Genomic DNA, 12,893 nt, shown 5'->3' with positions numbered 1-12,893 from the left:
AATAAAAGGAATCCAAATTGGAAAGGAAGAAGTAAAACTGTCATTGTTTGCAGATGACATGAAACTACCAAAAAACTATTAGAACTCATAAATGAATTCAGTAAAGTTTCAGGATACAAAACTAATATACAGAAATTTTGTTGAGTTTCTAAACACCAACAACAAACTATCAGAAAGAGAAATTAAGAAAACAATCCCATTTACAATTGCATCAAAAAGAATAAAATTCCTAGGAGTAAATCTAACCAAGGAAGTAAAAGACCTGTACTTGGAAATCTCTAAGATATTGATGAATGAAAACTATAAAACAAATGGAAAGACATTCTTTTTTGGAGCAATATCCATTTATGACAAGAAGCTAGAGTCCAAGGAGAAAACTGGCTGAGGAAGTTTTGTTTTTATTTTGCTTTTTACTTTTTAAGAACAAGTTTATTTAAAGCTGCTGTGTTGCTAAAGTATTATTCCTTTTCCCAAAACCTTTAGAACAGTCAGGTTCACACAAATGACTTGCTGAGTGATTTTTTTTCTCTCAGATAAGGTCTATGTCATCATTTTTGTCTTTTTCAGGAATGAGCTCATTCATGTTATAGCAACTCTGAGCACCTTTCCTTTAAGCCCCTGGACTGAACTGGGTGTGCAGTGCCTCTTGTGTGCTATTAGAGCTCCAGAAACTTGTATTTTACCCTTTACTCTTATTGCCTTTTCCCCTGACTTCATAGTGAACTACCTGTTAATGTTTAATAAATCTTTGTTAAAATTTTTGCTGGTTGGATGATGCATGGGAAGATGGTTATGAATAAGAGAAAATGGAGGTTACACGTTTCCAAACCAGTCAAATATCTAATGCTGCCATGATTTTAAGCAAAATTATAAGGAGATAAATTTTGTGTTTATCAATCTTCCACATTTGTTTCCTTTTTAAAAATAATTAATTAATTAATTTATTTATTTGGCTGAGTCAGGTCTTAGTTGTGGCATGCAGGATCTTTACTGTGGCATGTGGGCTTCTCTCTAGTGTGGTTCGTGGGTTCCAGAGCTCACAGGCTCAGTAGTTGTGGCACGCAGGCTTAGTTGCCCTGCGGCATGTGGGATCTCAGTTCCCCAACCAGAAATCGAACCTGCATCCCCTGCATTGGAAGGTGGATTCTTAACCACTGGACCACCAGGGAAGTCCCCCACATTTGTTTCTACTATTTCAGTGTCCCTGCTCTCCAGGAGAAATTGGAGGTTACAGGTTTCATCTTGCCTGCAAGCTGTCAAAATTCTCCCTCCCATCTAGACCTTCCCTTGGCAGGTTTCCTTTTTTTTCCCTTGTCCCTCAACTATCAAATCATCTGCTTAGTAGTATTTGGCTATATAATTATCTAATCAATTTAAGTAACCTAAATTAAGGTATGACTAAAATATTAACTATCCCCATACAGAATCTGTACTTTAATACGGACATCTGTTAATTCATATTTACTGGGAGTAATATCTTTCAATGTGCCCTGCATTGTCTACCCTTTATTCCCAATCCTGGTCCCTTATCTAATGTTCCAGAAAGTAAAATATGTGGAATGGGAATGATATTATTCGTTGAGGCCACTTTTAAAGATGATAAAATTAAGGGCCATAGAATTTAGCTAGTAAGAGGTACAGGCAGGCAGAAATAGTAAAATATCGAACATTTAAGGAGTTAAGAGTGGTTTATCATGGTGAACTACCAATATTGCCAACCAAAAAACTAGCTTCTGGTTTTAAAGGCCACAACCCCTTGTGCAAAACCGTTTAAACCCTCACTGAAATTCCCTGAGTCTAGATGGTATACTCTTTCAGAGAGTCTGTTCCTTCTGCCTTTACCTTTTTCCTTCCTTTCTAGTTCTTGCAAATAGTCGAAAACCATGGGAATCACCTACATGTTTTAAATGAGCTATCTGAATAAAAAATGAGAAGTGATTTGCCAAAAGTAGCCTTGGAGATAGAGAACTGAATTTAATTACTCTGACTAGACTAAGTTACCTACTAAGATAACCTGGGGTTGTATGGGCCAACGGGAATAATTTCTCTATTTTTCACCATATATGGCCAAAACAGTCAGTACTAGAAATTTCAGAGCCTTGCTGGTCAATGAAGGAGCTTAGGCCCAGGAAAGTTAAATGTTTGCCAAAAGTCAGCCTAGCTCATTAGGGGAGTAAGGCCACAAAATGAGAGTCTGAATTTCCAAACCCAGTGCTCTTTCCATTCTGCTGAAATGTTCCATTGTGTGGTCATGGGAATCTGGAAAGGCTTAGTGGATTGGGCACCCCACCTTTTGCAGCCTTTCCCAGTCACAGCACACAACACTACATGGAAACTTTTTTTTTTTTTTTTGCGGTACGCGGGCCTCTCACTGCTGTGGCCTCTCCCGCTGTGGAGCACAGGCTCCGGACGCGCAGGCCCAGCGGCCATGGCCCACAGGCCCAGCCGCTCCGCGGCATGTGGGATCTTCCTGGACCGGGGCATGAACCCGTATCCCCTGCATCGGCAGGCGGACTCTCAACCACTGTGCCACCAGGGAAGCCCTGGAAACTTCTTTTAATTAGCTTTTCATCACTTTATTTGTGATTTGTAGGTTATTGGTGTCTTTGACCTAAACCATACAAATGACTCTCTTTCATCCGTAATATCAACGTATTCAGCGAATGAGGCATAATTTAGGGGAGGGTTCAACAGTCATTATACTGTCATCTCAGAATTACCTCTGATACTCCTACTCCTCTTCATACAGACTCAACAAATGTCTTCAGCCCTGAAGGGAAATCTCTCTCATAGGTTTTTTTTTTTTTTTCCCTGTCCTCTACTACCTTGTATCTAAGACTAATCTTTTTGTCTTGTTATCATCATTTATCTCAGCTGAATCTGTCTTTGTCACCCCTGTCTTCAGTCATTTTCCTTTCATTAACGTCAGGTCTATTGCTTGACATATTCACAATACCTACTGTTTTCTCTGCTTCAGGCCTTGGCTCTGCTGTGTCTACTGGTTCTAACTCAGTAGCTGACCTTGCCTGAGTTATTAACTCATCCCGTATTACTGACTCACTTCCTATCTCTGGCCCTGTCTCTCTCTCTCTGGCTCTGTCTCAGTCCCTGCCTCTGTCTGGGTCCTTGATTGTGCCACTGAACTTAACTGTTTTTCTGTTACATGTTTCTCACCCATGGATAGACTCAATTCGCCTCAGATAGACTCAATTCTACTGTGGCTATATTTCCTATCCTTGTCCTTGTTATAGGGATCACAAGGAGATTTTGATCTGGAAGAGAAACCTGAGAACTTAAGTGACTGAGTCCAGAGAGGAACCCTAGAGAAAAAGAAAAAGTCAGGGTCAGCACTGTGGATGAGTAATAGATTAAATCTTAAGTCATCAAACACCCCTGAAGAGTAACACTGGCTTAATTATAATGTAATTTGATTAATAATACATGTCTGAATATCCTGTTCATTATCCTTAGGAGCTTGGAATTCAAAACACTGGTCCCAGCTTTTCTGTAGTCTAGTGTTTTCTGGGGGGTATGCAAGCCAATTTATTGAGGCACAGGAAGAAAATAATAATTTCTTTTTATATTTTTAGCAAATAATGTTTTAAATTCTATTTTTGAGTATATTTTACAATGTAATGGCTATATTAGTAATGTAATACATGTACGTATTTTATAAATAAATTTTATAAAGTGTCTTACTAATAGAGTGTGTGATGCAATGGTTTAGAGACCACTGTTGTAGTTAATAAAAATAAGTATGTGGTTTAGAAAGATTATCGGAGAAGTATTACACAGGCAAAACTCCAATGTTATTGCTTTATTCTGGAGATCCATAAAGGTGGAAACCTTATTTGATGTGATAAAAGGAGAGGAGAATTAAGGAACTGTCTTCTGGAAGAACAGAAGAACTATGAATAGCTCAGTTATACCTTTGCCGCCTTCTTCTATTTCCTGAATCTTTCTCCTGTTTGTTCAGGGTCAGGTATCATTATAGAAAAAATGTTTTAGATAAGTTGGAAGCACTTGCTTTAGAATGCTCATTGACATGACAATGACACTTGCAGGACACTTCCAAATTATGAGATTCTAATATACTAAACAAACAACCAAAAGAAAGGGAAAAAGAGATAGGGAGAAGGGCCAATCACCTAGAATTGCTTTTTCTGTGCCTTCACTACCTAACAGGACCTTTAACTCACCAACTATCACGTAGAAGATACTGCCCCACCAATTGATGCGGTGGACTAGTAGGAAACGGGGCTCTGAGACTTTCCTACTGTACAGTTTCACTTCCATCAGGAATAAGATGAGGCAGAAGCATAGGCAGGTGCCTGGGATCAGAATGAAAGCAATTACTACCCACAATAGCCCTCATTCTGCCTCCACTCTCTTCCCAGTCTTTGCACTTCCTGTCACCCTCAGCTATCTCATGCCATGGAGGCCTATTACATGGCAGTGGTCGTGGGAAGACCATTTGGCAGAGGCCAAATGGACACGATGGACAGAACAGGTAGCTAGTAGCTACATGGTAATTTTCTGGGTGCCAGAAGGGCCTCCAGCCTATAATATCTCCCCATTAGTCCCTCAGATAACAACTCTTAGAGATGTTTCCATTGGATTAAGCATAATCTCTTCAAGGTCCCCTCTTTAAGAGGCAATAGCCCTGTCAGGAGTGAAAGTTTATTGAAAGCTTTCCTCCCTTTGGGAAGAGACAAGGGTCCTGTGACAGCAGTATTCATGTGAGGCCGGGAATGACTTGATAAAAAAAGGGGAAATGGCACCAGCAGGGGAAGAAATACAAGGACTCCAGGGACAAACATTTCCAACCTCATTATGTTGTACCTGAGATGAAACAGAAGATGGATACACCCAGATCTATGTAGGTTTTGTCTCCTGGCCCTTTGGTGAGAGAGATGCTGAGCCATGTAATAATAATGAGGATGCTGAAAGCAGACATGAGGAAGAAGGCCACGGAGTATTGGAGGTAGTCTGCCAGGGGAAGGCGAAAAGAGAAGCTTGGCTGCAGCAGAGGTGACCTGCCCTGAAAGAAGGATGGACAGGGTCTTGGGAAGCGATGGACAAAAGCAGATGGAATCAGGGCTTGTATTACATGCAATGCAGTCAGAGCAAGGAGCCACCAAGTGGGTGGCTTCACAGGCACCAGCAGGGACCCTCTTTCCATCTCCTCATTGATGTGGGGAATTCCTTTAACAAGGAAATAAATAATTTACTCCACAACGAGGGAAAAGTTGAAATTGTAACCATGACCTTTAGAGGTCTGTTATGAAGTAACTTTCATATAATGGTGTAAAATGACTAATATTTCTTTTTCTGAGGGAAGTCGTGAGTGCGAAGGTCACTAGGCATTAGCTTCCAATCACAAAGGGGCTTTGGCTTTCAAGTCACTGGGGGAGCCTAGATGAGACAAACTTGGGCACATGTACCCTGTTTGGAGGAGCTGTCCTTACACGTTTGTGAATCAGTGGGGGAAGGAAGGGGCAGGGTTGTGGGAAGGAGAAAGGAGAGCGGGGAGCTGTGGAGGATCTGAGTGGGTCCACCAAAGGAGGGGGCTGGGATCTGGAAAGCACTCACAGGGTGCCTTCGGTGTGTGGTTCCAGCAGAGATCGTGGTGGCACACGGTCCAGAGCCCCGCCAAGAGCTTCTGCCTGTCCTTCAGCACCGTGAACCGCACCCAGTGTAAAGGGGACAAGCAGAGCAGCGGGTCACAGCTGAAGCCCCAGAAGCAAGCACAGAGAAGGCGAATGTAGCTGCGGCTTTTCTGCAGGAGCCGGCGCTGGTAGGGTGGCGTGGAAGACAAGCGGTGCATGCGGGGGAGAATTGGCTGTGGTGGGGAAAGGAGGGGGACATCATGAAAGGACTCTCACCCCACGCGTCTCCATCTCCATTCACAGAAAAGTCAAGCCCTGAATCCTGTGCTCTGGGGAACTCCTCCTCCCTCCACACTTCAGGGTCTTTTTCTCCTCTGACTCCAGAGCCTCCCACGAAATAAAAAAACATTCCATTTCACCTGTCCCCAGTTAAAAAAAATGGAGTGATCTATGCCTCTGCCACCTCGATACTTTCCCCAGGACACAGAGAAGCTGCTGTCTCCAAAAGGACCCCTACTACTACCTGGCCTACAAAAGGCTTCCTCACCCTGTAGGTTGGGTAGCTCATTCTGCTGATATTGTAAACATTCGGGAAGGTCCTTTCATTTCCTTCTCTTCTCTCCATCCTAGCTTCCGGCTCACTGCTTCTCAACTGCCATAGAACTAACCCCCTCTGCCCTAAGACCCTTTTGTACCCCTCCCCAACCCCAGGGGACACAAACAACAGGAGTCAGAACACAAAGCATGGGTACAATGTCTCTGCCAGATCTGATCCAATTCCTTTCTCCTGCCCAGGTCTGTCGAACATCACACTCCTACAGCAACTTGCCTACTGAACTCAGATTTCTCACAGACACACCAACACCAAAAGAGGTCTTTAAAAAATATAGTCAAGCAGCTCATGCAGCTCAATATCAAAAAAAAAAACAAACAACCCAATCCAAAAATGGTCGGAACACCAAAATAGACATTTCTCCAAAGAAAATATACAGATTGCCAACAAACACATGAAAAGATGCTCAGCATCACTAATCATTAGAGAAATGCAAATCAAAACTACTATGAGGTAACACCTCACACCGGTCAGAATGGCCAGCATCAAAAAATCTACAAACAATAAATGTTGGAGAGGGTGTGGAGAAAAGGGAACCTTTTGCCCAGTTGGTGGGAATGTAAATTGATACAGCCACTATGGAGAACAGTATGGAGTTTCCTTAAAAAACTAAAAATAGAACTACCGTATGACCTGGATATCACACTACTGGGCATATACCCTGAACAAAGCATAATTCAAAAAGACACATGCACCCCAATGTTCACTGCAGCACTATTCACAATAGCCAGGACATGGAAGCAACCTAAATGCCCATAGACAGATGAATGGATAAAGAAGATGTGGCACATATATACAATGGAATATTACTCAGCCATAAAAAGAAATGAAACTGAGTTATTTGTTGTGAGATGGATGGACCTAGAGTCTGTCATACAGAGTGAAGTAAGTCAGAAAGAGAAAAACAAATACCGTATGCTAACACATATATAGAATCTATAAAAAAAAAAGGTTCTGAAAAACCTAGGGGCAGGACAGGAATAAAGACACAGACACAGAGAATGGACTTGAGGACATGGGGAGGGGGAAGGGTAAGCTGGGATGAAGTGAGAGAGTAGCATTGATGTATACACACTACCAAATGTAAAATAGCTAGCTAGTGGGAAGCAGCCACATAGCACAGGGAGATCATCTCAGTGCTTTGTGACCACCTAGAGGGGTGGGATAGGGAGGGTGGGAGGGAGGCTCAAGAGGGAGGGGATATATGTATACATATAGCTGATTCACTTTGTTACACAGCAGAAACTAATACAACACTGTAAAGCAATTATACTCCAATAAATATTTAAAAAGCAGATACACTGTGAATAAAATTAAAACGGCGTTAGACTGGAAAAAAAAAAAAGAAAAAAGAAATATAGTCATCCTCTTTCCAACCTACACCCCCATCCCATACTATTTTCTTATCTCCTACCAGTCAATCACAATGTGTTCTTGCCAGTTCTACCCTTTAAGGTCCTTAAGCCCACCTTGTATTTTCGTCTCCAGTTCTTTAGAGCATCTGTCATCTCTGTCCTGGATTTTGCTGCAACAGCCTTGTACCTGGCCTCTCTGCTACCAGGTTTGTTCTCCTCCAGTTTATTCTCCACAGTTACCAAGACTGATGTCTCTAAAATGCAAATCCAATTGTCTCTCCTTTGCTTAAAATACTCTGATTGTTCCCCACCACTATGAAGTAAAATCGTATTAGCATGAGTCAGTAAAACCCAGCAAGATGGGGTTTCCACTCCCTATCCAGCCTCATTCAGTCATTCAATCTCTCCTCTGTGTCAGGTATTGCATTAGGTACTGAGGGTGCAGTGACTTGTTGGAGATCTTCCATGTGCTCCTCCAGATCCACTTTCCATCCTTGCTCAAGGAGGCTGACAGATTTGGATGATTCAGTGGGTTTTCTTGCTATCCAAACTCTGATTAGGTTTGACCGATGGCAGGCATGGGCAGAAGATCAGAGGTGTAGAGATCAGTGTGTTTATTCCCTGGTTCTCTCTTTACCAGAGTACTGAGGGTGAGTATTTTACCCTCATCCATGTTCCCTTTACCTAAGATAGAGCTCCTGATAGGCAGCCCTCTCCATAGAGCCACACTTTTCTATTCTGGTCACTGTTCCTTTCATTTAAGTGATCAGGCTTAGGAGTGATAATAACTCTTCCTACTGATGGTTTCCCCAAACCTTTTACAATTCTAAGGGGACCCTGTAAATAGTCCCTTAAGTCTTCCGCACTCACCAGTTTGAGCCAAGCCATCTGTTTCCTGCTGGACATGGTCCTTAATGTCATAGAGCAAAAGCCTAGTGACATCTAAGCTCATTCTCTCCCTCCTTCTCACCTTGTGCTCCAAACAGTTTTATTCTTCATGCAGCTTCCTAACCCAGCATGGTCCTTTTTTGCACATGGCACAAATGTTATCTACCCTGCATATGGTACCTATCACACTTCCCACCCCATCTTTGTTAACTTTAGTCAAGAGTCATTCTAGTCTTACCTTTCGGGAGGAGCTTTCTCTGAAACCAACCCTCGATCCCAGAATTTGTGCTCCTACAGCACTACAGTACTTGCCCTTTCATGACCTTTATCACATAGTTTTGCAGTTTGTCTGTCTGTATCTCCTTCTGGTCTGCAACTTCCTTCAGCAGCAAGGACACAGCCTCAACATCTACTACAGTGCTTGGAACATCATAACGATTAGGTGATGTTTCTGTTTTAAAAATTTTTATTATTTTTTGGCTGCACTGCAGGGCATGCAGGGTCTTCATTCCCCTACCAGGGACTGAACCCGTGGCCCCTGCAGTGGAAGCGTGGAGTCTTAACCACTGGACCACCAGGGAAGTCCCTAGGTGATGTTTCTTGATTGATTGAAAATTAAAAATATAAAAAGAGGAAGACTGGACTTCTGGTTTCCAGTCTGGCGTGCAAGGAGCTTGGAAGTTGTCACTTCATTGTAACAACAAGTAAAACACTAAACAAACTGAAAATCAACAACTCTTCTAGATCACAAGGCAAACTGTGACCCCATAGAACTGGAGAGGCAGAAAAGTGAATACAGAGAATCAAAACTTTCTAGAGGACTTCCCTGGTGGCACAGTGGTTAAGAATCCACCTGGGGCTTCCCTGGTGGTGCAGTGGTTGAGAGTCCGCCTGCCGATGCAGGGGACACGGGTTCGTGCCCCGGTCCGGGAAGATCCCACATGCTGCGGAGCGGCTGGGCCCATGAGCCATGGCCGCTGAGCCTGCGTGTCCGGAGCCTGTGCTCCACAACGGGAGAGGCCACAACAGTGAGAGGCCTGCATACTGCAAAAAAAAAAAAAAATCCACCTGCCATTGGCAGGGGACACGGGTTTAAGCCCTGGGCCAGGAAGATCCCACATGCCGGGGAGCAACTAAGCCCATGCACCACAACTACTGAGCCTGCACTCTAGAGCCCACGAGCCACAACTACAGAAGCCTGTGTGCCTAGAGCCTGTGGTCCACAAAAAGAGAAGCCACGGCAATGAGAAGCCCGAGCAATGCAACGAAGAGTAGCCCCCGCTCACCGCAACTAGAGAAAGCCCATGCGCAGCAACGAAGACCCAACGCAGCCGAAAAAAGAAAAAAAAACACTTACTAGAGCAGAAACCTCTGCAGGAATTAGTACCAGCATAGGAAAATCTGCACTGTAAGGTTCAGTGTGAACAAGACTGAGAGATTAAAAACTATAGGTCCCTTACAAACTATTATGTATTGATATAAAATAAATAAGCTACAAGGATATATTTTACAGCACAAGGAATACAGCCAATATTTTATAATAACTACAAACTTTAAAAATTGTGAATCACCATGTTGTACATCTGAAATTTATATAATATTTTAAGTCAGCTATATGTCAATTTAAGAAAAAGAACATATCCACATACTGGGAGGGTGGTGCACCGCGAACTCCCCAGGACAGAAACTCCTGTGCTCGCGACTACGTCTTAGGGTATCTTTCCATCTAGCTGTTCATTCCTACCCTTTAATATCCTTTGTAATAAATCGTTAACCGTGAGTAAAGAAAAAAAGTACAGTGGGGGGCTTCCCTGGTGGCGCAGTGCTTGAGAGTCCGCCTGCCGATGCAGGAAACGCGGGTTCGTGCCCCGTTTCGGGAAGATCCCACATGCCGCGGAGCGGCTGGGCCCGTGAGCCATGGCCACTGAGCCTGCGCGTCCGGAGCCTGTGCTCCGCAAATGGGAGAGGCCACAACAGTGAGAGGCCCGCATAACGTAAGAAAAAAAAGTACAGTGGGACCCAGTCATAGAGAGGTACCCACACTTTAGTGAATTTTACCTCCAGCAGCTTGACCAGGTTCTCGCAGAGAATATTAGAGAAAAATCCCATACTTCTGGCCCGGGGGAGGGGAAAAAGAACCATTTAAAAATATACCAGAGCATTCTGTTCTTCTTAACAAGGCCTTCTATGAGGAGAAACTATTTGACCAGAGCCTAAACTGTTGGGGTTTTATCAGAGCTTAAGCAACCTGGAGGAAAGGAAGTATCGAACTTCCAGCTTGCTCTAACCTGTGAGGGAAGGCAAATTCCCAACTCCAGCCCATTCAAGCCGTCCTATAGCAGCTAAGGGGGAACTGAGAAGCACTTGTGAAGCTCATAGTCCAGAGGCAGAGGTTCACTCAAGGCCTGAGACCTGGGACTTCCCTGGCGGCCCAGCAGTCAGGACTCTGTGCTTTCACTGCCGAAGGTATGGGTTCAATCCCTGTTTGAGGAACTATTTCTGCCCCCGCCAAAAAAAGGGCTGAGACCTAATCACAGGACTATAGAATGCTTCCCCTCCCCCAACATGTTATCACTACATTTCTAAAGGCTATTTACCACAGTTCCTTTTACCCAGTACATCCTGACCAGCTATCAAGAAAATATCACAAGTGGTACTAAAAGGCAAAAAACACAGTTTGAAGAGACAGAGCAAGCACCAGAACTAGACTCAGATATGACAGGGATGTTAGAATTATCACATGATGATATTAAAACAATGATGATTAATATGCTAAGGGCTCCAATGAGTAAAGTAGACAGCACGCAAGAATAGATGGGCAATATAAGCAGAGAGATGGAAATTCTAAGAAAAAATTTAAAAAGAAATGCTAGAGATTAAAAATACAGTACTAGAAATAGAGAATGTCTTTGATGGGCTTATTAGTAGACAGGACATGGCTGAGGACATAATCTCTGAACATGAGAATATATCAATAGACACCTCCAAAAAGAAATGCAAAGAGAAAATAAGACTGAAAATATGGAACAGAATATCCAAGAACTATGGGACACCTACAAAGCTGTACCATACATGAAGTCAGGATGCCAGAAGGAGAAGAATGAGAAAGGAACAGAAGAGATATTTGAAGTAATAAGACTGAGAATTTCCCCCAAATTGATGTCAGACACCAAACCACAGGTCCAGGAATCTCAGAGAATATCAAAAGCAGGATAAATGCCAAAAAACAAAACAAGCAACAAACAAACAAAAAACACTACACCTAGGCATATCATATTTGTTTATTTATTTATTTATTTTTGGCTTCGTGGGGTCTTAATTGCAGTGCTCGGGATCTTTTCCTTGTGGTGCGTGGGCTTATTTGCCCTGGGGCATGTGGGATTTTAGTTCCCCGACCAGGGATTGAACCGGCGTTCCCTGCATTGGAAGGCAGATTCTTAACCACTGGACCACCAGGGAAGTCCCTAGGCATATGATATTTTTGGGGTTTTTTTCTTTCTTTTTTAAATTTATTTTTTATTGGAGTAAAATTTCTTTACAATGTCGTGTTAGTTTCTTTTGTACAATGAAGTGAATCAGCTATATGTATACCTATATCTCCTCCCTCTTGGACCTCCCTCCCACCTCCGCCTGCCCCCCATCACACCCATCTAGGTTGTCACAGAGCACTGAGCTGAGCTTCCTGTGCTTTATAGCATGTTCCTGATAGCTATCTATTTTACGCATGGTAGTGTATATATGTCAATCCTAATCGCCCAATTTGTCCCACTCTCCCCTCCCCACCCTCCATCCACATGTCTGTTCTCTATGTCTACATCTCTATTCCTGCCCTGAAAATAGGTTCATCTGTACCATTTTTCTAGATTCCACATATATGCGTTAATATACGATATTTGTTTTTCTCTTTCTGGCTTACTTCACTCTGTATGACAGACTCTAGGTCCATCCACATCTCTACAGGCATATGATATTTAAACTGAAAAAAATCAAAGATAAAGAATCTTGGACTTTACTGCTGGTCAAGTGGTTAAGACTCCACGCTTCCAATGCAAGGGGCATGGGTTTGATCCCTGGTCGGGGAACTAAGATACCATATGCGGCGCAGCATGGCCAAAAAATAAAATAAATTAAATTAAATATTTTTTTAAAAAGATAAAGAATCCTGAAAGAAGCTGGGATGCCGGGGGGGACACCTTACCAATAAAGGAGCAAAGAAAAGAATTATATCTGACTTCTCCTCAGAAACCATACCAGCAAGAAGAGAGTGGAGTGGAATATTTAAAGTGTTGAGAGAGAAAAGACCCTAACCTAGAATTCTGTAGCCTATGAAATTACCTTCAAAAGTGAAGGAGAGGGACTTCCCTAGTGGTTCAGTGGTTAAGAATCCGCCTGCCGGGCTTCCCTGGTGGCGCAGTGGTTGAGAGTCCG

The 12,893-nt window shown here is 43.0% G+C and overlaps 1 protein-coding gene across 1 annotated transcript in view; it reads right to left on the bottom strand.

The window, feature by feature from the left end:
* Positions 1-3,186: 3,186 nt before the first annotated feature.
* TMEM202 (transmembrane protein 202) overlaps positions 3,187-12,893 on the bottom strand; it is a 23,421-nt gene continuing 13,714 nt past the window's right edge. The window contains exons 6-9 of the mRNA XM_007461674.1: positions 8,778-8,916; positions 7,692-7,890; positions 5,593-5,842; positions 3,187-3,320 (exon numbers count right to left, since the gene is read on the bottom strand). Of these exons, the coding sequence (XP_007461736.1) occupies positions 3,187-3,320; positions 5,593-5,842; positions 7,692-7,890; positions 8,778-8,916 (722 nt within the window). The remainder of the gene's footprint in view (positions 3,321-5,592; positions 5,843-7,691; positions 7,891-8,777; positions 8,917-12,893) is intronic.

Source organism: Lipotes vexillifer, unplaced genomic scaffold, assembly GCF_000442215.2.
Source record: "Lipotes vexillifer unplaced genomic scaffold, Lipotes_vexillifer_v1.1 scaffold962, whole genome shotgun sequence".
NCBI lineage: Eukaryota > Metazoa > Chordata > Mammalia > Artiodactyla > Lipotidae > Lipotes > Lipotes vexillifer.
The sequence above is the reverse complement of the archived record's forward strand: the minus strand, read 5'-3'. Positions and strand labels throughout refer to the sequence as shown.